Source organism: Eulemur rufifrons, chromosome 4, assembly GCF_041146395.1.
Source record: "Eulemur rufifrons isolate Redbay chromosome 4, OSU_ERuf_1, whole genome shotgun sequence".
NCBI lineage: Eukaryota > Metazoa > Chordata > Mammalia > Primates > Lemuridae > Eulemur > Eulemur rufifrons.
The window spans coordinates 27,430,739-27,456,327 of record NC_090986.1 but is presented as its reverse complement, the minus strand read 5'-3'; the positions used below and the strand labels follow the sequence as shown (position 1 = coordinate 27,456,327).

Here is a 25,589-nt window from a genome sequence, read left to right as displayed (position 1 = left end):
ATTATATTCTAACTTTCCCATTTCTTTTTGACTTGGATACCACATCTTTTTCCTTACTCTATTACATTTCTTCACTCACATAAAATTCTTCATATATTTTCCATCTTCAATTAATAATACACAAACATCACTAGAGACCATCATTTTGTTTATGAAAATGGGGACCTGTACTTGCTTTCCTACATCTTGATTTTCACCATCAACAACTTGAGGAAGTCTCTCCACATTAACCTGGTTGGATCCTATTCATTATTTTTAGTGGTTGCATAATATTCCATACTATTTATTATTGAATCATAATTTATTTAAGCATCTCCTTACTGATGGATGTTTACTTTGTATCCCGTGGTAATTTTGTTTCCATCTTTTGCCACAGTATAAAATTTTGCAATAAACACCTTTTGCAATATATCCTTATTTCATGGTACTTCTATTTGTATGAAATAGTTTTCTAATTCATTCATAAAGTTAATATAGTAAATATGTAGCATAATATAGTTATTATTTAACAGTGAGGAAATCTCTTTTATTATTATTTCAAAATATTATGGGGGTACAAATATTTTTGGTTACGTGGATCATTTTGTTATGATTAAGTCAGGGTTATAAGTGTGCCCATCACCCAGATAGTGTTCATTGTACCTGTTAAGTAGGTTTTCACTCATCCCCTCTTCCCCGCTCCCCTGCTTGATTTCCACTGAGTTTTACTTCCTTCTGTGAACATGTGTGTTCATTGGTTAGTTCCAGTTTAATAGTGAATAAATGTGGTGTTTGTTTCTTCATTCTTTTCAAATTTCACTAATGAATAGGATAATGGTCTCCAGCTCCATCCAAATTGTTGCAAAAGACATTAAGTCATCCTTCTTCATGACTGAATGGTATTCCATAGTATCCATCTACCACATTTTGTTAATCTACTCATGAACTGATGGACACTTGGGTTGATTCCACATCTTTGCACTTGTCAATTGTGCTGCAATAAACATTTGAGTGCAGGTATCTTTTTCATAAAATTACTTCTTTTTCTTTGGGTAAATATCCAGTAGTGGGATTGCTGGATGAAATGGTAGGTCAACTTTTAATTCTTTGAGGACTCTCCATACTGTTTTCCATAGAGGTTGTACTAATTTGCAGTCCAACAGTGTATAAGCATTCCTTTCTTTCTGCATCCACACCAGCATCTATTGCTTTTGGACTTTTTAATGAAAGCCATTCTATCTGGAGTAAGGTGATAGCTCATTGTGGTTTTAATTTGCACTTCCCTGATAATTAGTGATAGTGAGCATTTTTTCATATGTTTATCTGCCATTTGTCTATCTTCTGTTGGAAGCTCCTGTTCATGTCTTTTGCCCACTTTTTAATGGAGTTGTTGTTGTTTTCTTATTGATTTGATTGTGTAATAACTCTGGTTATTAGCCCTTTATCGACTGTATAGCTTGTGAATTTTTTTTCTCCCATTCTATAGGTTGTTTATTTGCTCTATTGATATTTCCTTAGCTGTGCAGAAGCTTTTTAATTTAATCAAGTCCCATTTATTTATTTTTGTTGTTGCTGTTTAATTTTGATTGCCACTGGGGTCTTCTTCATAAATTCTTTGCGTAGGCCAATATCTAGAAGACTTTTTCCTAGATTTTCTTCTAGAATTCTTATGGTTTCATGCCTTAAATTTAAGTCTTTTATCTATCTTGAATTAATTTTTGTGAGTGGTGAGAGATATGGATCCTGTTTCAATCTTCTGCATGTGGCTGTCCAATTCTCTGAGCACCATTTATTGAATAGGGGTTATTTTTTCCAGTGTATATTATTGTCTACTTTGTCAAAGATCAGTTGGCTTTATGTGGGTGGTTTTATATTTCGGTTCTCTGTTCTGTTCCATTGGTCTATGTCTCTATTTTTGTGCCAATGCCATGCTGTTTTGGTTACTATAGCCTCATAGTATAGTTTGAAGTCTTGTAATATGACACCATTCACAATAGCCACAAAGAAAATAAAATACCTAGGAATATTCTTAACCAAGAAGGTGAAAGATCTCTACAAAGAGAGCTACAAAACACTGAGGAAAGAAATTGCAGATGACACAAACCAATGGAAAAACATATCATCCTCATCCTCATGGATCAGTAGAATCAATATCATTAAAATGTCCAAAGTACCTAAAGTGATTTATGGATACAATGCAATCCCCATCAAAATACCAACATCATATTTCACAGATCTAGACAAAATAATTCTACGCTTTGTTTGGAACCAGAAAAGAGCCCTAATAGCCAAAGCAATCTTAAAAAAAGAGAATTTTTTTTTTTTGAAGCTCTAACAATTGACATCTTCACCAGAAATATGATATGTGGCATTCCCCGTGCCTCTATCCCCAACAGCAATATGTGTATCTTGTGCGTCTTTTTGTTTTTGGCAAATCCAATTGCTATATAATGCTTACCCAATTGTAACTTTATGTTTCACTTCCCTAAATTAGAGTATGAGAATATTTGTCATGTATTTTATTCTATTACAACTGAATATGCTTTTATTATAATTTCCTCTCCCTGCCCCTTCACCAGTTTTTTATTGCATTGCTTGTCTGGTTTTTGATCGATTGCTGGAATAATTTTTATTCTGTCATCTTTCCTCTACAATGAAATGTTTTCCAAAACTACTTTTTGTCCATCAACTTTGTTTAGGTATAATTTTCTACATAATGTTTTTTAATTTTTGTATTCTCATAGAATATCTTTTCTTTTACAGCTTCTGATTTCTAGTTTTATTCAATATTGTCCTTTCATCACTAGATGATACATGTATCCTCCAAGATTTTATTGCAAGATTTTTATTGTTTATATTTTTTATTTAAATTTGTATTCCATCTGGAATTTGTTTCTAAATATGCAAAATTGAGATCCAAATTTATTTTTTTCCAGATGGATAGGCAATTGTTCCAGAACCAGTCATTTAAAAACCTATCTTATTCTCACTAGCCTAAAATAGATTTTTTATTTATTAAGTTGTCCAAAATAGGAGTATTTCCTTCTGGTGTCTACATTCTGTATTCTATCTGTATTATGAAAATTCCACATATATTTGGTTATAGTAATTTTACAGTATGCTCAGATATCCAATAAGGCAATTCTCTACTCTTACGTAGGCTTTTTGTGTGTGTCTCAACTATATTCATGCATTTATTCCTCTACATGATATTCTTCCATATAATACCTGAATATTCAAGTATTATATGGAATATAAATGACCACCACTTTTAATATGATCTACATGCCAACTTAATATGTTTAGATATATTTACAGAACTGATGATAATTGGAGAGATCCATATAAGTGACCTGGATGTTCAAATGGAAAAAAAAAAAAAATCTCAACTTCACTATGAGAAAATAGAATTAATAATGGAAAAAAATAAGATATTGAAAGATAAATCCAGAATATCTAGCAGGTAAATAATATGATATTCAAAAAGAGAAAAGGCCTTAAAAGGAGAAGAATAACAATTAAATAGAATTAATTAAATACGGAAGAGAATTTCCCTGAAAATATTAAAGAGCATATCAAGTTCTAAGGATTGATGGGGGAATAATATCATACACCTAGGCACATCCAGGAAAAGGCCTTATATCTAAGATAAAAAGAAAATCTTGCAAGCATCCAGACTGAAGGATAAAGTTACTTACAGTGGATAAATACTCAGACTGGTATCAACCTCATATTTGTTTCACTGGAAGGGAGAAGATACCAGAATAGCATCTATAGATTACTGAAAGAAAGAAAATGAATTCTGAGTTATATCCAACCAAAATTATATATATGGAAGAATAGAGAGCAAGACCCTCCACTTCTCTGTGGAATGGAGTTATAACCAGCAGATTTCAGAAAAATACTAGATATCAAATTAGCAAACACAAATCATCTTTTAGAAGGCAGTAGAGAGCTGCTGAGACAACAGTAACTAGACTGGCTAAGAGTTCAGAAAGAGGAAAATCTTGAAATGATGAGCTGACATATGCAGCAGATTTTGCTTGCATTTCACTTGCAGGGGTATTTTCTAATTAGTGGTCAAAGAGCAGACTGAGATTCAGGCTCTGCACTTATAGAGATATGCAAATATGGGGAGAGAAAATGGAAATGGAATATTTTTTCTCAAGATATTTGTTGAATGCTGGGGTTGTATGAGGTAGGAGAAAGTTTAAAAATTTAAGAAGAAAGGCTCTGGGAAAAAAATACATCTCCTCCAGTAGTTCCAAAAGACAATTGTCAGAGTATAAAACATGTTAGAAGGAGGGACCACAGATGACACACCAGACTATTAACAGAAGCCGTGGAGGGCCAGAAAAAAACAGAGGTAAAGGAGCCTTAACGAGATCACAATCCGGTTTTACTCAGTCTCATTCCTGATTGGTTTAAAGTGATTAGCCAGTGCCCTATATGTGGCATGCTGAAGGTAAACCCACCATAGCAAATAATGTCATATGGCACCTCTATAATTTTTATACACATTTTCAAGCAAAACTTAGTATATACATGAAAAGAGTGGAAAATATGACTACAATCCAAGATAAAAAATATAGGCAACATACATGGACCCACAGATGATCATTATATACAAGTTGTCTGACAAGTATCTTAAAGTAACTCTGATTAACATGTCCAAGGACATAAAGAAAAGCTGTAGAAATATATAAAAAGATGGGGAATTTCACAGAGAATTTCAGTGTATATAAAAAATGCAAATTATAGAACTAAAAATACAATGTCTAAAAATAAGAATTCAGAGATTACATTACTCACAAATCCCATATAAAAAGAATTCAAAACATAACTGTAAAGAATCGAGAGACCTCAAGCTGCCATAAAACTTACATTTTAAACTTTACATTACGTACTTATCCTTGCCAATTCCATCACCATCACTTTCACAACTGCTGTTAGAAATGAGTCAAAACTGTTCCCAAGAACACAAAATATTTGCAGAATGGGAGACTAATGGGGACTTAAACGACTTGGCAAGTGCCTTTCAACCGAGTCAAATATATCGTGAATCTTCTGCACTCATTGCCTGAGCAATTATAATGTCTGTACTTTGCTAATAACTGACCATAAGAAAAATTCATATCAATTGCAATGTTCAATACTGTGAGAGATTTATGTATGTATTTATGTATCTGTTATATTTAAAATATATTTCTGAAATAGAAATCCTTTTAGGGAATCAGAAGTATGGTCAGGCTATCTTATGCTTGACTGTATTCCCTTTTATTCATAATGCAAATCCTTCCACAAATCTTCTAAGTAATTTTTCTGTATCTTTATTCCTTCTAAACTCCACTCAAGATCCCATTGAATAAGACTAGAGATATGCACATCACTCCAAAAACATACTGTTTTCTTCCTTGCATAAGACTTGGTTTATTGTGATAACATTAGCATAAAAATGGAGCTTGTTTACTGAAATAACCAAAAATTCAGAGACTCAAGTCCCAAGACATATGAATGAGCACATATATGAAAATTATAAAATATACAAGGACATAATCCATCATAAATAAGGAACAGCAGCTATGACAAGAAATTTAGTAAATAAACCAATCTAATAGTATAAAAATCTTTAAAAACATTTAAACAGAGATTCAAGAACATAAAAAATAAATAGGATACATAAAAATAGCAACTATTTGACAAAAACTAAACCTTTTAAAAATAAAAAGAAAACATTCATGGAAAATTAAAATTTCAAATAATGGGGTATATTCAGCTTAAACAAACCTAAAATTTTTATAAATTAATAAGATAGAATTAATAAACTATAAGATAAACCTAAAGAAAATTCTCAAAAGTCAATATAGGGTGATAAAGAAATAGATCATGTGAGAGAGAGATTTACAGACTTAACAGAAAGAGTGGGGACATGCAATGTCCCTATAATAAGAATTCTCAATGGAGAGAAAGGGAGAGAGGATCAAAGTTTTCTAGGGTTAATAAAATAATATGAATCTTCAAATTTATGTAACTTAAGTAGAAAGAAATCCAAACCTAGAAATATCATAGTGATATAAGAAAAACAGATGTGAAAGGCAACCAGAGAGAAAAGACAGATTATTTATGAAGGGGTTACAATTAGAAAAACAGACATATATTCATCAGCAAAAACTGATGCCAGAAAATAATTGAATATTTTCAAATTTCTGAGATAAAAATAATTGTCAAAATAAAACTTTGTATGATACGTAACAATTATTCAAAAGTGAGGGAAAAAATAAGAGTGATTTTACCATTCAGATAGTCACTGAAAAAAATGGTCTGGGAGAAGAAAATTAAGCCAAATGGAAAGACAGATACATTGATTCATTAACCCCTTCAACAAATATTTTTTGAACACCAACTATGTGCCAGGCATTTTGCTTGCCATTAGAATTATAATTGTTAAAGAAGCAATAACGTATGTTATTTTCAGTAATTGAATTTAAACTAAATCATGTAGTTATAATGTGGATTGTTTTTCATAATTTTTTATCCTTTTATAGCACAGTTTAAAAAGCACAGTCTGTGTTCCTATCTTCAGTCTCTTAACCACTCCAGTCTGTGTCAACCACGAACTTGACTTCTCCTGCCGAACCCAGTATACTTCCTTTTATTAAACACCAAATGCTACACAATCCCTTGGAACCACAGACTAAATTTTTTTTGGTATAATTCTTCCAGCATTCAGCAAATATTTATTAAACTGAATTCAATTGATTCTAGTTGAGTTGAATTAAACTGATCCAAGTATATCTGTGCTTAATCAATGCCAAAAATAAGGTCAGTGAGAGCAAAAGGAAGAGCAAACACTACAAACTTTATACAGTTGAATTTGGGACTAAAGAAAGACAAAGATATTTCCAAAGGCATCCACCATCCTTCCACTCTTTTGGTATTCTTAGAGAGAATCTTAGATGGATAGCACATATAAAAATAGCTCACACCTGAAGGGTTAGATCACAAAGAGCAAACAGATCAAAAGCAGGATGTGGCTCTGCATTTTATAATGTCTAAAGAGAGAAAGATTTCTTGGTTCATTAACCATACATCACTCATTGCTTCCAAATATTATATGTGCACGACATCGTCTTTGTCCTTGAAAAAAACAGCTGCAATTTGACTAAATCTGTCATCGATGTTGCTAAATGACAAGTGAGAAAATTACACAGCTGATGTAACTATGTAGCACAACTCTCTTTAAAGTAATCATCTTTACAGAATAACAGTGCAACTGTTATCTTTATACAGAAGGCAGAATCTTAGGACAGAGGGACAAGACCTCATATGTCAGGATTTACCCACCCACCTCTCCCCTCTGCCTGTTAGGCAGTAATGTCATTATTTGAATGACATTTAGGGTGCTAGCGCTGGAAAGACACTTTGGAGATATGTACTCTGACCACCTCATTTTATAAATTAGTAAACTGAGGAAGCCAAAGAATGATGGTAAGGAAAAGAATCAGGCTTGATTGATTTTGTAAGTGACTGTTACTCCCTGTTATCTTGTAAACCTGCCATTGAATAACTTTGTTTATAACAGGACTCCTTTTCATACTAATCCTTAGAAAAAGTTTCCAGTGAGAAAAATTATTGTTTAGCTACCAGGTATAAGTTATCTCAGCCAGAGGGAAGTGAACTCAGTGATATTTCTACTGCTAGAATACTGACCCTTATCTACAACATGATATATTAGTTAATATTCTATTAATTAAATAATCTCACTCACCACATAAAATATGCAGGGAAACAAACCAGGGTCTACAAGCACAGAATGTGAAAATACTTACAGAGAAATATACTGGGAAGCTGGCAGAGGACTTAACCAGAGTCAATCCTAATGGAAACTTAAAAATATAATAGATTTCTTTAACAAATATTGTTGCATTTTAATTGTATTTTTACATGGGCAATGTGTGTGTATGTATGTGTGTGGAGTCCCTGACTTTATCAATTTAGGCAAATGCTTTTTTTCTCTTTACCTTCTATTATGACCATGGATATAGTTAGTTCACAGCATGAAGTAAACAATTAGCCAATTATTTTTGACTTCCCAAATATATTAACTAGGTGTTTTGGCAATTTTGATCAATATTATCTATAAAACATATATTAATAGATGGCAATTATATATACAAAAATATGCTGAGTACAGTTCCTGGCACAAGGTATGAAGACAATAAATGCTTACTGAATTGAAATATTTATATCAGTAAATGCCCAACGTATTACCAAGAGAGGTGAGAAAGCTTATCTCTGGGACTCTTGAGAGCAAGCAAAGTTCCTCAAACTTTTATATTCTTCATGTCCACACTGCTCAAAGATACAAGTGGGAGGAAAATTATTGAAAAGTCTCCATTTTTCTTTCTGCACATGCTGGGAAACCAATATAGCTACAACTGGGGACATAAGTGGTCCACTGGCTGCCATGTTTTCTTCTCAAAAAATTTTGAGGAAAATTCTTGAAATAATCATTGTATGGCCAGAACAGCTTGTAATGTTTTATCCCCCTCCTGACAGTGTTGAATACATTGTGGTCCTTAAGGGAAAATAAGTAGATGCTTTTTATGTAAAACATTTTATTATGTGTTTCAAAAAATCCAAAACTTTGAGTGCAAGCCCTTTGATAAACTGGATAGTTCATATGTTTAAAAGATGATGGGAAAATAATGTTCCCAGAGAATGATGACTTGATATGCCTTTGACTGGACCCTGACCGCCATGTTGTCAGCCTTGGTCTAGATCAACATTATTGATGTGATATGCTGTGCCTGGAAGAGTGGAATTGTCTTTTATTTATTATTGAATCTTATAAAAATGAAGCAGAAAGTATCACTCTGTCAGAGTGATAAGCTGGGTGGGGGTCCACCAGTTCAGACCACATGCATTCCTTGGGAATAAAATCATAAAATAAAATATTCAATTTGATTCAAATTAACTAAGTCAGGTAAATCTGATTATACCTAAAAGACATGTTTTTGATAGTTCTAATTTATTTGATTAATTCTATTCAATAATATCAATGTCAATATGTTCACGTTAGCCTAATGGATTCTTTAGTAGACAGGACTCCAACTTTTTTAAATGATAACACACCAAATGTGCAGCCTCCCATCCCAAATCTGTGCATACACTCTATTCAAAAGGAATTGCTTTTTGTAAGAATAATAATGATCAGATATTATATGCTGAAAATAGAAGAGTTTCTGTTGAATTCACCTGAACTCTATTCTCATTAAATTCCTTTTCAGTGAATCTAAGCATTTAGAGTTATATAAAGATGTAGTGTGATTCAAGTGGTAATTTTAATGAGATTCCCTATTGCTCTCAAATCCTAGAAGCAGTGGTTTCTATTTAAGCATTCTCAGCATTTATGCTTATAAAACTCCTATAAAATCTCCTTCCTGTTATAGCCTGACATGGTAGCTCACCTAGAAAAACCTAACTATGACATTTTAATTTTTAGGCATGTTTAAATACTACCAAAATATTGTTCCAAGCATTTCATGGTTTCCAAGACATAAATATAAAATAAAATAGTATTAAATCAATGATTAGTAACAGCCATATTATATTTAGCATAGCCGAAGGGCAAAAAGAAAAAGAAAAGAATACAATTCAGCAAATGCAGTTGTGTTCTCAATGTACATGAAAATCTTTGGGAACTAAAATAAAATTATTTTATTTTATTTTCCATTGTCCATGAAAGTTTCAGAACTAGAACCCAATTGGTAATGGTTGGACATTCTCATCAGCACCGTCATGCCTACTTGCCAAACAAGGCCATAGGAGAGGAGCCCACCACTTATACCTGGTATGTCCCCACATCAATAAAGTTACCATTTTCTTAGGATACTTAGTCTTCAGTTCCTGCTGTTTTCCATAAATATGAAAAGCCTTAAGGAAAAACTTTATCATTTCTGAACAGATGCATCCAAAAATGGTGTCCTAAAATATTCTTTAAAATCCTAGACTACTAACACCTAAGAAAGGGATAAAAGAGAAGGAAAGATAATTAAGTGCATTACACCTCCCAATGCCCATCTGCATTTAAAAAATATGGAGTATAAAGACATAGTTGTACACTGTAATTAAATCAGTAATCAGTAACTTTGTTATTAAAATTAGTTTTCTAAACTGGAGATATATATAAAAAATTTTTCCATTTAAAATAGCTGCAAGTTTCACAAACAATATTGAGAAATTATATTACATAGACACAGTCTCAAGACAATAATTTAATAAAGTACAGATTTTGTATGGGAGATAAATTTGGTATTGAATATGGGATTTGTTTTGTTCCTAATTTAATTGAATCCCATTGCGGTAATGATTTTTGCAATCCTACGTAGCATCCACAATCACTGCTCTATTTATGCACTACGGAATGAGCTGGGAATAGAATAGCAACATCCCAGATCTTGTCAGTTTGTGTCACAGCTTTCGTAATCTATAAACAAGCTACTATTAGAGTGTTACGAAAGACCTTGATCATGTGCACAATGTGTACCATCTCGTTGTGAGTCTTCAGACAATAAATTCGTTTTAACTCATATTTAGATAACATCTAAAAGCTTTATCTGCACAAGCCCGTTGAATTTTGCTTCATATATCCAAGGAAATTTAAAAAAAAAAATGAAACGTACAATTTTTTTGAGAACGCATATATATTATATATCATTATTTAAAAATAAAAAAATCTATCTCAAAGTCTTTCTTTTTTAATACTTGCATTTCATTTTCACCATTGTTGGAATTAGAGCCATACACCCCAAATACGGCCCTCTTTGCAGAGGTAGAGATATTTTCAGACTCCTTGGAGCTGCTCCTGTAGAATCATTTCCCTCTGGTCCCCATTTACCCGCATTCCATTATGTAGTATCCTCCAACTCCACCTTCATGGACACACTGTCTCTGGATTTTATATTTGGAAATGCTTTTTTCCACCTAATTCTGTGATGAAAATACCCGTTTTTCAAAACAATGCAATTTACGTAGCCAATTTCCTTTTCTTAGCATCAGAATACACTTGAAACAATAGACTTCTGCTTTGCAAAGAGGTCCCATACTCTCCTAAAAGTCAGGGAGCACAGTCCCATGGGAAATGTGCAGGAAAACTTAGTTACACCCAAATCCTCTGGGAACAGGTGAGCTGCGATTTTTACAGGAAAATGCAGAGGTTGGATATGTTGTATTAAGGTGTTTTTTTTTTTTTTTTTTCCTTTTTTGTATATAGCTAATGTTTATTGAGCCTGGGGTTTGTAAAAACGTATTTATTCAACATGTATCACGTGCTAACTATTTAGGGGCTCACCCTACACACAAACTAAAGAATGATTTTTGTTGAACTTTCACATTTAAGTACTTGTAGATATAATTAGTTGAATTATCCTTGTATTAACGGTTCTTTGATGATAGAGATAATTCTCTCTAACTTACTGGGTTCCTATTTTCATTGTGTGATGTCACTGACCAGCTTTTGTAATAGCAGATAATTTGTTCTACGGGGGCGAGTGCCCTAAGCCCTGACTGAGAGTCAGGAGACCAGCATCCTGTCTCTGGCGCTATCACTACTATCCAAGTGCAACTTGCTCCTCAACTCACTACACATGCCTTGCCTTCCGTATTCAAATAATAACCATATTTCTGTCCTGTGTAAAAATACTGAAAGTATTTGTATATTTATGATTTTATTTAATTTTCACATCTATCCTGGAAGAAGGCCTTATTATTATTATGCAAATTTGATAGACGAAGAAACTGTATTTCAATAACTATAAGAATTTTCTAAGGTTTCTGAGGCTGGACTCCAGCCTCTTTCTACTATACTCCATTCCCTTTGTGTATAAATTCTATGTTTATGGAGCTCTAATTTAAATGAATTAAAAAGAGAGAGTTAAGTGCTTATTTACATATCGAACTTATTTTTAGTAAGTCATATATTTAAAAAGTCCTCCTAAATATAGGTTAATGTGAATAGCTACTTATAAGCTCAAGAAATAGAAGGCAAAAATAAATTTAATCACAATTTTGAAGGGCTACAAATCAAGAAGATGAGATCAATATAAGAACCCAAATGTATGTGACAAAAGCATATATATAAAGCAACCCTAAGCTGGGTAATGCTGATAAGGAGAAAACATAATAACACTTGGGTAAAACACACCAGTGTTTATCATTGGAAAATGTATAGGGACAAGGACAGAAAGGACTGACATGATTATTGTTAGACCTAAACAAAAAAACTTAACACTAGGAGGAAAAACTATGTATTGCATTATCATATGTCACATAGAATTAGACACAGTAGGAAAATGAACTGTGAGTTTGAGAAAGAATAAGCATGGATGTTATTTATTCCAGGAGATGGAACACGAGAATGAAAAACATTTTCATACTGGGTCAGGCAAGGTGATCCTGTAATTTTCAACATTCGCATAATTCCCCTGCTCCCAATATGAGAGTGTTTTCTCCTCACACATGCACCTGTTATTTTCATAATATCTTTTCAACCCAAAGTACAGCAAATAATATATTTAATAATGTTATATAGTCCCATCTGAATACCAACCTCTTGCTGAGAACACCATGAGGGCAATCAGAGAGCTGTCACCCACAGCCTAAGTACTCACCCTCACGTGGGCTGTGTTTTGTGGATATTTTCCTAATAACATTGACATTCTTCTCAGGGATGATGGCAATAGCTATTTCTCTATATATTGTTTAGCTATCCTCCGAGCCAATGGAATTTCTTCTTAAAAAATAACTTATACAAACTATTTAGAGATTGAAATAGTAAGTTAAATATATTAATTTATAAAATACATGATGGATAGGGTATGCAAGCCTAGAGAATTCATTTTAATTTAGCAAATGTAGTAAGTTTCACAATCTCTCTTACACAACATTCTTAGACATTTTGACAATTTTTAGGCTCTAAGGATTTAGCTATTTAATATTCTTCAGTTACTGAAGTAAAACAGAGGCAAATTTTTTCTGAAGGTAATTTTCACATTTCATTGGGGGAAAAGTTGCCTTCTTATCTGTGTTCATATTTTACTTCCTGCAGCAGATAATTTTTAACAAATAATAGTAAGTAAAAATGGCATCTATTCAATCAATGCCCAATCCAGCATCTGAAATATATGTACTATGGGTTCAACAGAAAAGTCCAAATAAAAGAAAACATTTAAAGGACACAAATAATAGCAATCCTCAATATCCCAATTATACCTGTGGCTCTATAGTTAGCTCAGCCTTCTTCATGTGCATTAAGTGAACTTTACAAGATTATACAGCAACATCCCCTGGATCAGTCAACACAGAGGCAAAACAACCAGCCATCCCCGTCCTCCTGTGTACATTCAATTATTCCACTATATGGAAGCTTGTGGTTTTACACTATTTATTAGTCAAGAGGAATGTTTTACTAGTTAGTTTCCTTCAAATAGAACACTGTTCAGTATGGTAATAAAAAATAGTCTTCATATCAGGGATGATCATCAAAAATAATTAGCATCTACAGCAGGGGCACTGACCGATCAGAACAGACCCTGCCATGAACCATGCCAGTGTGAACTGGCTAAATGCCAGCCCTGCCCTAGACATACCAGAGAGCCAGGACAGAGCATCAGTGGCTAGACACTGAAAATATTCAGCAAGTTGCCATCGTGATGACAGATTGATCAGACACATTTAATTTTATTCCCTCCTACAATCCCACTAAAATACAGTATGGGAAATTTTTTTTTAAAAAAAAACATTTAAAAAAAAAAAAACTACAGAGATCAGAGGAAACAGAAGAGGAGATAGCAATAACATTTGGAAGCTGGGAAACAGATGGGTAAGTGCTACTTAACATAGGATGCCCAAGAAAGCCAACTCCCTCACAGCACTGAGGAGGGCAGAGAACCAACCCAATTTGCTCTATAGAATCCTCAAAAAATACAGCAATAGGTAGCATCAGTCACCTTTGGTAGAGGGATTGAAGAAGAAAGGGCAGCAAAAGACAGATTAGCCAAAAGCTATAAAATGCAGTGATTCCTTCCTCTACTCCAAAACAATAGATGTCTGTCTCTCCCATACATCAGTACAAGAAAGGAGGTGTAATCATGGAAAGGGTCTCTTGACTGAGGAATGCCAAGCACAGTTGAGGGCAGAAGAATTATTGTAAAAGAATGAGGATTAACAAACCTATCTACCTACCTACTTACCTATAATGAATGTGGAAACCTACACCCTACCCCTAGCCTGCTTTTCCTACTTGGCTCCCAGAGTTCTTGCAGCCAGGGAGTTACTCTCAGGCAAGATGTTAGAAGAGTCTTCCTTCAGAATCTGCCTAGTTTAAGAGGAAACAAAGACAATTAAAGGGGGCATAAGGCATGCCTTCTGATCTATAATGTTTCTGCATTTCTCCCTTTGTGTACATTGTTGGACTATACATCTATTGCAATTTTTATTGTTATGGTTTCTTTCTAATTTGGTTTTAAGAACTCCATCTCTCTCTCAAGAATGGCCATAAGCCAAGATAGGCCCTCTCTAGAAGATCCCTGACCAGGGGGAAATTAGGTTCTAGTGTCTGTGTCAGGTAAGATACAATGAGAGTTGAAACCTAAATGCACGAAGTAGAAGTAATTTATTACTCACAGGACCCAGAGAGGTTAGAGGTGTCAACAGGAGGGAAACAGGAAGTCCAGGGGTGTCAGGGACCCCAAACAATGTGGGCAGTAAGAGAGAGAACAGGCCTTCATTAAAGCCCATGGGCGTTATCCTTTAGGCTTTTCCTTGGGAGTTGTAGATTGGCTTGTTTGTTTGTTTGTTTGTTTTTGAGACAGGGTCTCTTTATGTTGCTCAGGCTGGCTTTAAAGTCTTGACCCCATGAGATCCTCCCAACTCAGCCTCCCAAGTAGCTGGGACTACAGGGACACTGTGTCCTGCTAAGGATTGGCCAGTATAAAGAAAAGACTCACAACTGGAGGGAACTAACTTTCATGGCTCTGGTGTGAGCATTAGGTTTTATCGTGGTTAGCAACTGTGTACGTGTTGGATTTACAATCAAGGAGATGAGAAATCAGCAGGCTCTATCACAAACAACCACAGGGGGTGGGGAGGTTTCAGCTAGGTCAAAGGTGATGGGTACTACTGGGTTTCAAACAACCTATGTCAAGCCTAAATATGGATACTAAGACAACCACTATATTAAGCAAAATTATGACAACATTCCTGCCCCTTAATGTTAGCAATGGTCACATGATTAGCTTTGGCCAATGAACGAGTGAGCAAAAATGACACATGTGCCTTCCAGAGGGAAGCTCTTAATTGACAGTTTGTCTCTCCACCCCTTTCTCTCACTGCACTAGTGATCGTGCAAGCATGTGTTGAGAGGGAGGTGAGATACCAAGTTTCAATACAGAGGAAGGGCTATTGCTACAAATATTTTGGAGGCATTTGTTTTTCTAGCCTGACCTACCCTACTGGCTAATAAATATAGGTTCACCAATAAATCTACAAGTCAGGTCACATTTGTCTAACTATTGCTGAGCTCCAATCACACACCCTGAGTTCCAACCAGGTTTTCAGTTTCCATTCTTAAATATTAGCATATAATCTGAATTGGAGATCCCCACTTATCTAAGTGTGTGTCATGAAAAAAAAGTCATATCCACAAGCAGGAAAAAAAAAAAAAACTTGTATTACACAGGACTCTGCAGAGAGAAGAAAACTTTAAAAATATAGTTGTTTCCCTGTTATCTACAGTTTTGGTTTCAGTGTTTTCATTTACCCACAGTCAACCAAAGTCCAAAAATAGGTGAGTATAGTACAGTACGATATTTTGTGAGAGAGAGAGAGACTATATTCACATAACTTTTATTACAGTATATTGGAATAACTGTTATAGTTTATCATTATTGTTGTTACCTTTACTGTGACTACTTTATAAATTAAACTTTATCATATTTATGCATGTCTAGGAAAAAACAGAATATATAGTGTTCAATACTATCTGTGGTTTCAGGCATCCCCAGGGGGGCTTGGAACGTATCCCCCATGGATAAGGAGGGACTTCTATACTGTCATTAGCATCTTAATAAACCCTAGAAGATTTAAACAAACTAAAACAAGAATAAAAGTTCCATTTAGAGGGAAAAATTCTAGTAAACTTAAAATCCATGACGAAGTCAAAGGACTTAAGAATTAAGTTTAGGAAATCTCCCAGGAAGCAGAGTAAAATGATGGAAACTAGAAAAAGAAATCAGAGAACCTGTCCAGGAAATTTGTTGTTCAAATAATGGGAATTCTAGAGACAATAGAGAAAATAAAAGAATTCAAGAACAGTTACCCAAATTAATAGGTATGTATTCGTATCTAGATGGAAAGGTCCCACTAAGTGCCCAGCAGGGAAGATTGAATAGACCCACATCAAGTGAAATCCTAATAAAATCTCAGAACTCAATGTAAGAGACACTATATATACTTGGCCCTTCTCACTCATAAACTTGATACATCCCTCCATTTATTTAGGTCTTCTTTTATGACCTTAGATGAAGTTGCTGTAGGGGAGCAGCATTCTCCTTTAGTTCTGGCTTTTAATTTTATTGTGCGGTGGTAAAGAATCTATATTTCTTGTGTTAAAATTGTTAATTTCTAATATTTACTTTATGTCTTCATATATGGTCTCCTTTGTAAATGCCTTATGTGTGCTTTAAAAGAGTGTTTATGTGCTATATCCACCACTCATTAACTGTAGTGATGGTATCTACAAATATATATACACACACACACACACACATATATATATAATAAAGCTTGTATTTATTTGAAGCTGGTGCAATCAATATTCCTTTTATCTTCTTTTGAAGTTAGAAACAATTAAAATATAAGTACAAGTGTTAGACAGATGAAAATAAAAATATCAGCTATTTTATTGTTAAAAGCCGGACTTGGGAATGTGCTTTCCTATGATGTCTGATAGTTCAACTGAGGATTACCATCATGTCATAAGCATAGCTGAAAAAAATTACAGGTTTTCCCGACAGGCACAGGGATTGCCTCAGTTACTCCATGGTAAAGCACGGGGAAGAATGCACCCTCGCTCTTGGCAGGCAAATCCAAAAGATGATGAGAAATCCAAAAGCTCAGCTTATTTGGTTCTTTCTTCCAAACTTACTAACCAGAGCAATCCATCCTCTTCCCATGTGAACGAGTGAACAAAATAGTGCAAGGAAATGTGAGGAGTGTTACTAGCACCCGGGCAGGAAGGCAGTCAAGTTCCCTTTTCCTCCCTGCAATGATTCTGGCTACCAAGTCATCTATATCTTCACTAATAGTCATCTGCTTCAAAGATCAAGTGCTAGCACATAGTGTTAAAATTCCCACACTGACTGTGGGAATATTTATTTTGAGAATATGCTAAAGGTCAGTTAGGCTCAGAATTATTGTATTTATGTGTTGAATTGTTTCTTTTGTTATATTGTGATGATCTCCTTTATCCATTTTAATGCTTTAAGCCTATTTTATCTTTTATTAATGTAATGACATCAGCTACATTTTGATTATTGGCGTGGAGTACATTTTTCTAAGCCTCTCACCCTTCCTCCATCATTATATTTGGGTGTGCTGCCAGGTCTTTTTAAAAAGCCAAATCAAGTTTCTCTTTCCCAATTTGATTTAATTCATTTCATTTAGAGATTACTAAAATTATTTGCATATGGTTTGAACATCTGATTTTGTACTTTCAACTTACCAGGATTTTTTTGTTTGTTTGATCCTTCTTGACTTCTATTAGATTTCATTAATCCTCTTTTCCTCAGTGGATTAGGAATATATATATTCCATATTAATTCTTTAAGTGCTTAGTCTTGAATTTTTAAAGTTAATTGAAATATAGTTTTGTCTAGATAAAACCTAAAGTTAATTAAGATTTCACACTTCTTTCCAAACCATACAAATATGTTAGAATATTTAAACAATATTTTCAAGTGTCATAATTATATCTTGATTTTCACCACCTAAATTAATCATTACTGTTTTTTTCAAGCAATACTCATATTCAGTTACTTTGATGTTTGTCAATTATTTTGATCACTGTTACAATTTTCATCCTACTCATTTTGGCATCAGTTTCTTGCATTTTGAAGTCTACTCTTTAATAATTCTTTTAGAATTGTTGGAGGAGTGGTAAAAACATTGATTTTATTGAAAGTACCCTTATTTCTTCCACACAGTTTAACTCTGCATGGAATTTTTTATTGAAGTTTATCTTTATCATTATGGAATAAAATATAGCATAAGGATCTGGCAAAAGATCCAAACAATATTTCCTCCATGTTTAAACTGTTATTTAGCAAAAAAAAAAAAAACAACTTTATTATTAATTATTAGAGTGTCACCAATAATTTATTTGATACAGTATCAAATAAATGATAATGATCTTTGACATTTTCCAGGGCTGCAATATAATAAATCATACTACTTTAAATTAAGCTTTAGTTTATAGTCAGAATCTCTCATTACTTTTTTTAATCCATGGTTCCACATACTAACAATTTGGATTACTTCATTATTCTTACACTTTGTCAAAAAAGGAAGGCTAATGATTGTTATAAAATATAAAAACCAAGCAAAGGAACTATAATTAAATCTCACACCTCTGTGCCACAAAGGATGGAAGAGGGCTGCCATGAGGACAGTCCCATGGATTAGCCATACTCTCCAGAAGTCAAGTAGAAAATCAGAGATGACCTTCAGGTATGTGTGCTTGTGAGATTCTAGTTACCAGGGGCCTTATTTCTTCAACCAAACATTCACTCTGCTTTGGTTATTGAGTTACCCAGGGACCTTGTCTCTTCAACCCTACATTCACTCTGCTTTGATGTTTGAGTTTTATGGAAGCCCCCACAGAAAACTGGAAAATAACTCAACATTTTGGGGGGATATCCTGGACTCAGGTGATCCAACATGTTGGGTGTAGCTATCAATCCTATTTCCTAGGAGATAGGTTCTGATCTAGTTATTTCATCACCAAAAATATGTGCAAACATTTATGCTAATCCATTTCAGATTCGTTAGATTCCCTAATGTCCAGCCAAAATGTATGTGGCTGGTGTTGGTATAAATGGCAGTAATTCCACAGGGACAAGAGTAATAGTTTAGATTTAACATAACAAGATTCACAGAAATTTTATTCAGAAAATACTTGTCAATTTCTTCATAATGGATCTGTTTCTTTACATCTACTACTCTTCTTATTAAATGTAAAATTGTAAATTCACACTAATCCTAATCTTTTATTTTACATTCTGAGTTGCCGTGATATAATTTTTGCCTTTAAATTAAGAGAAACTGAGTTGGAGAAACATATTTTTATTATTTTGTAATTCTCAGCCTTGGATTAAATTCATCAATTTATTCATTCACCTAATTATTACTAAATGCTAAGTCAATAAACAAATTAATGAGGAAGTCCCTACTTTCAAGGAAACACAATCACAGACCATAGACTATTAGAATTAAAATAACATTAAAAATCATGAAAGTATACATACATAAGCTTTATAAGCTTATATATATATAATGGTTATCAAAATATATTTTATGTATCAAATATCTACTTTATAAATATTTTTAAATAAATGAATGCACCTTAATTTTCTTAATCCAACTCCCTACTAATGAATAATTTGCTTATATTTCACTATCAATGCATAGATTAATATTTTGTAAATAAATATGTGCACAATTTTCTTAATTATCCCCCACAGAATTGCTTCATAAAAGTGGAATTATTGAGTCTAACTAAATGTACATTTTAAACACTTTTGATATATTTTGGCAAATTTCCCCAATGAAGGGCTGTACCTTTGCCAATACTGGTTATATCTTCCCCTCTATCCTGCTTTTGTCAACTGGGCAGTAAGTAATTGATACCACATTGTACGTAAGATTGTATTTATTTGTTTTCCAGTAAGGAAATATTTTAATTTTTTTCTTATAATTAATTTGTCACGTAAATATATTCTTTTTCTACAGGAATAATTGTGGTTTTCATATGGATTACAAGAACTCTTTTTATTTTAAAGACATATCCTTTTGCTGCAAACTACAGTGCCATATTTTCTCCACTTTGCTATGTGCCACCTTTCTTTATGGTGTTTGTGTTGTACAGAAGGTTTTTTTTTTATTGAAGTCAAACTAGCAATTTTTTCTTTATAAATTCTGCCTTAAAATCTATAAGTTTTTCCCCACCTATGTATACATAAAAATATCAACGTCTACATTTTATTTACTTCCTCACTATTTATACTTACTTCTTGGTCCTACAGATGTTTACTTTAGAGGATGCCATGGGATAAAGTCTAGCTTATTGTTTAAACAGTTACTTAGCCAGCAAGGTATTTTGACTAACCCTCTTCCCTCACTGAAGAAGCTCCCATTTTAAAGTTCTATCAAATGCAGGGCAGAGCGGAAGTCATGCAGCCAGACCGTGGCAAAGTTAGAATGTGATTTCAAGTTCAGTTCTTTTAATGTGTGGTGGCAAACAGCACGACGCTGGAATCAATGAAAACCACATTTGAATGGGACACAACTGGGATTCGGCCACAGCTATGCTATCTTGAGTAAATTACTCCTTGTGCACCTGTTTCTAATCTTTAGGATGAGGGAAAATAATTCCACCAAACTCATCCATTGTGAGAATGAGAGTCACTGTTCAATTTATCTCTTCAACAATATTCATTAAAAGCATTCTATGTCATAGACATTTTTTGAGATGCCATGACTATAGCTACCTTGAAAACAAATCATTTCTAGGAAGAAATTATTTTGACTTCATGGTCACCTGACTGTTGACTTCAAATAATGATGCATAGTCCTGCTCCCAACATTTAAATCTGCCCTATACTTTCATTGGAATGGTGAAAAAGATACATAGTGGTTTTTTGTTTTATTTGTGGACTCATTTAAGTATGAAGAAAAAGCCTGGAAGTACATGCTACGTACCCAGTCTCTAGCATAGTACCTGACGCAGAGCTAATAGTGAATGGGTTTTGTAAATGAGTGAGCAAATTAACAGTGAATAGATTCTTGCCCATGCAATTTTCTTTATTGAAAATGGAGAGAAGAAATTATCTTTAAATATTGTTGTCTTTGCTTAGTGAAACTAAGAGAATTGTGAAAATATGTAGATAGATGAAAAAGAGACAGAAAATAATGCATATACTCCCTTGCCTCGTGGAAAAGGCAAACAACAAAAAGAAGTTTCAATTCTTTCAGATTCATCAAGCCAATCTGATTCATCACCGTTTATTCACCCATATGTATTCTAACTCTGAATACTTCCAGTTGCTTGATGTATACCCAAAAGTAGCACATAATCAGCCATCCCAGATGTCAAGGAAGAAGAAAAAAAATCTAATACATTTTATGGGTAACATAATTGATCTTCTTTGTTCTCAACCTAAACATTGATTTGTTGGTGCCAAGAAAATGTGATCAGAACACAGCCTGGGTCCTGACTTCTGGATTTGACACCTGGCTCCACTGCTCAAGTGTTACTTAACCTCTCAGCGCCTCAGTTTCCTCATCTATAAAAGCAGGCATAATAATAGTGCCTCCTTTGTGGGGTTGTAGTAAAAATTAAATGAGTTAATATTTATGAAGTACTTGGAATAGTACCTGATACCACAGCACTGTAGATGTTGCCAAATAAATGAATAGACTTCACCACTTCATCAGCAGAGCTTTCCCTTAACCGAGTTATATCCCTTTTACGTGCTTCATAGCACCAATCATCTGGCATGTACCCGAGTTTTAATACTAGATTTTTTTAGTAACACAACTGCCTGTCTTCCCCCACCAGACCATAAGCCATCAAAGGCAGAAATATAAATGTACTGGCACCTTTGTGTGTTGCTGTTATGCATATAAAAGATTGTTCAAAAGTTACTTTGTGTTCATTTAATGTATTAATGTAATAAATTCCCAAACTACTTTTTCCTTTTATAGGTCTTCAGTTAAGCTTTGGTATAATTTATAAGCTTAGTTAATTAAATTCTTTTATGAAAACAGTCACTGCATGAGATAATCATAGAACTGGCCTTTTTGGCATGCTAATTTTTTTTACAGATGTCAAGGCCAGGTTGTGATTTGATCCATAACTGCAACCATGACTGCAGGCTCATGGTAGGATCTTGAATTCTTTTTACATATTACTCAAGGGCCATGATCCTTAGAACTGTTATATTTATTAGTTATATCTCTACCCTAGATGTCAAACTGGCATCTGATTGAAGGCTGCATATCCCTCCTGGCGTTGTCTGACCTGCAGACATAAGATTTAACATCTTCCCACTCACATATTTTCACTCGCTATGGTATCCCCTGAAACTAAACCAGCGTCTGACTCATGAATGAAACAATGAACGAAGAATGAATGAATTACCAGCTCAGACAGGCATAATAAAATGTTCTTTGTGGATCCAATCCAAGCACCAATTCACAATGCTTAAAAAAGAAAAAAATAAATCCTTAAAACTCAAATTTATGTAGTTATAAAAAAGGTATTTTTTAATTGCTTAGAGTCCTCATAGCTTCTTGTTATGTCCTCATAGCTTTAGCTTAACAAGAAGTATAAAACCATGACTAAAATATTCACACTCCACTCCAGTCTCTATAAAAAAAAAATGAATCACTAGTTTATTCATCTTGCCTAATGACACAGAAGGGCAAAACAAGTACCCAAACAATGAATAATAATGCAAGAGCTCAGACTGTAAAATCAATATGTCAGATCAGCAGAGCTTTGCTTCGTTTTAATGCTCCCATCCTGAATGCAGTAGAGCTTTACCTTCTGAATTATAGATATGTATTGACCTAATTACATAAATATTGACTTTTCCTTATATGAAGCTTATTTTTTCTGTTTCACTATAATTACGATGTCAATATTTGTGGCCGTAGTAACATTGAATTTAAATCTGTTAATTGTGACTGATAGTGGTGTGCCATGAGATAATTCAGAGACAGTCACATGGTCTCGGAACACTGGTGGCACTAGATAATAAGTGATAAGTCACTAACTGCCTAAGTATATCATACTAAGGTAACCTTCTTTAAGAAAGCAATTATTTCATCCCAATTAATTTAGAGGCTGTTCTCTTCCTCAGTTTGTCAGGTTTCATAGCACGCAGAAGTCATAACCAGGATGTGACTGGATCTTGGTCTATGACTTTGCCTTTTCTTTAATCAAACACTTTATCTTTAACTTCAATCTCCACTCCACCCTGCTAACAAGTTCTTTGACATATTGACAGATGTCTACACCCTCTTCTCCACAGTTGTGTGCGTGTATAAAAGATATAATTTAACTTTGTTACAATTGTTCTTTGATACGTTTCCAATTAAAATCCTATGCCTGATCTCACTTATAGGTGAAATCTAAAGACAGCTGAACTCCTAAAAGTGGAGAATAGAATGGTGGTTGCCAGGGGCTAGAGGTGGGGAAGAGTGAGCAGAGGACAATCAAAGGGTACAAAATTCCAGTTGAACAGGAGGAATAAGTTTTTGAGATTATTGCACAGCATGTTGGCTATGGTGAATAATAATGTTTTGGGTATTTCAAAATTGCTAAGAAAGTAAATTTCAAATGTTCTTACCGCAAAAAATTAGTATGTAAGGTGATAGAAATGTTAATTAACTGGATTTAACCATTTCTCCTTGTACACATATATTGAAATATCACATTGTACCCCATAAATACATATAAATATAATTTGTCAATTAGAAATAAAAATACATTTTAAAAAGACCCTATGCTTACTTTATTCTAATGCAAAACATGATCTGTGGAAATTCTACGTTTAAAAAATATTCTATTCAATTATTTCCCCTTCTCTGGTTTTATTTTCACGATAAGAGTTTTCACAGTTACTGCGGTTGATACATCTCTGAGACAAGCAATTATGCAATACCTCAGGATATTTTAATTAATTGAATCTGTTTACTTTCTTACCAATCAATGACAGAGAAATATTCCAAAAGCTTTAAAAAGCTAGAAAGGTTTTCGCTTAGTTCTTATGATAATCCTGACAATTCCTGCACAAGGGCCTGAACTCTCCCATTTAAGTAGGGCAGGAATACCTGTGTCACATTAATCATTTAGAGTTAGGCGAACACAGAGAATGCTACCAAAAAAAAAACAGTGGTGTCCACACTTTGGGTGTAAGAGCTGTGCTAGATGTATGATGGTGAAGTGGCCATGCATCATTGTGTGCTTTCTTATTTGCCTCTGCAGGGATGCCAGATGATATGAACTTCAGTGATGTAAAGCGAATCCATCAAACAGACAGTGGCAGAACTTTAGACACAACTGGAGCAGGATGTGCAGCAGCAACTGAATCTATGACATTCACTGTGATGGGTGTGGTGATGTTATTGCCTTGGCTTTGGTAACTGAACCCTCTGTCCTGATATAACTTACTGGAGTCTTGATTTCTCCCCTCTCTTCATAGGCCTGGAATAAGAGATCATTTTTGAATGTAACAATTATATTTATGAAAAGGTGTGTCACACTAACATTTTAGAAGCCAAGTTGGAATGTTCATAAAGTCCCTAAAAATCAACATTTAAATGATACTCTTTTAAAATATGTCTTCTTTGAATCTAACTTAAACCTTCTTAAATTCTAATACATTAAATCTTAAAATGTGAAGAGCACAGAAGTGACTTTGAATAGGAAGAATTCAGTGTTATCTATAATTTTATTTTTCTCAATTCCAAACCCTGCCTTTCCAAATTCAAAATGTTTTCATTTGAAGGTGTATTTGCTGGACAATGAAAATAGTACATAGTATTTCTTAAAGTACTGGAATTAGAATTTCATTAAATGAATCAAAATACACAATGGCAAGTAATATGCATGCATTTCAAGAGACTTCCATTTTTGCAAGCTATAGAAGGAAATTACTCAGAATCTGTAAGTTATACAGTAGATTTCTGAGGGGCATTTCACATAATTTCACTGAAGGAGCCTGATAATTTTCATCCACTGTAATTTAGCCACTGACAAACCTTCAAGCTACTGAGTGTTTTAGTAGCACCTGATTTGTATTCCATTCTATTGAAAATGCATCTTTGGTATTGTGGCTGTGTCCTCTCCTCTCTCTTTGCCTAATAGATGTAGCTATGTTGCAAAGCATACACCTGCTCTAGAAATATCTCCAATAAAGCTGTTAATTGTTTGGTGGAAAAATTTAAAGAACATTGGTCATTTTCTTCTGGCAAAAGTGATATATTCACTCATTTTAAAAATATTATTTGCTACTTCTTTTTAAAGCCTGAGGTTGAACAAACAGGTATCTATGCATTTCTAAGGTTCTCATGAATATCCCCAGACATGTAATAGTGTTGAAAATTTGGCATGCGATGCTTTAGCTCTTTTCCTATTTGCACAGTAGCAGAACTAACCCACAGTCCCTGACTTCCTTCCCTGTTGTGATAACTTGCCTTGGTAGACACTGATAGGATATGTCTACAGCTCTATTTAAGAAAGAAAAGATAAGTCAGCTTTTATTAAT

The 25,589-nt window shown here is 33.9% G+C and overlaps 1 protein-coding gene across 1 annotated transcript in view; it reads left to right on the top strand.

Moving 5' to 3' along the window:
- Window positions 1–25,264, top strand: part of GPC5 (glypican 5) — a 1,319,614-nt gene extending 1,294,350 nt beyond the window's left edge. The window contains exon 8 of the mRNA XM_069467101.1: window positions 24,308–25,264. Coding sequence (XP_069323202.1) covers window positions 24,308–24,465 — 158 coding nt within the window. The 3' untranslated portion in view covers window positions 24,466–25,264. The remainder of the gene's footprint in view (window positions 1–24,307) is intronic.
- The last annotated feature ends 325 nt before the right edge of the window (window positions 25,265–25,589 follow it).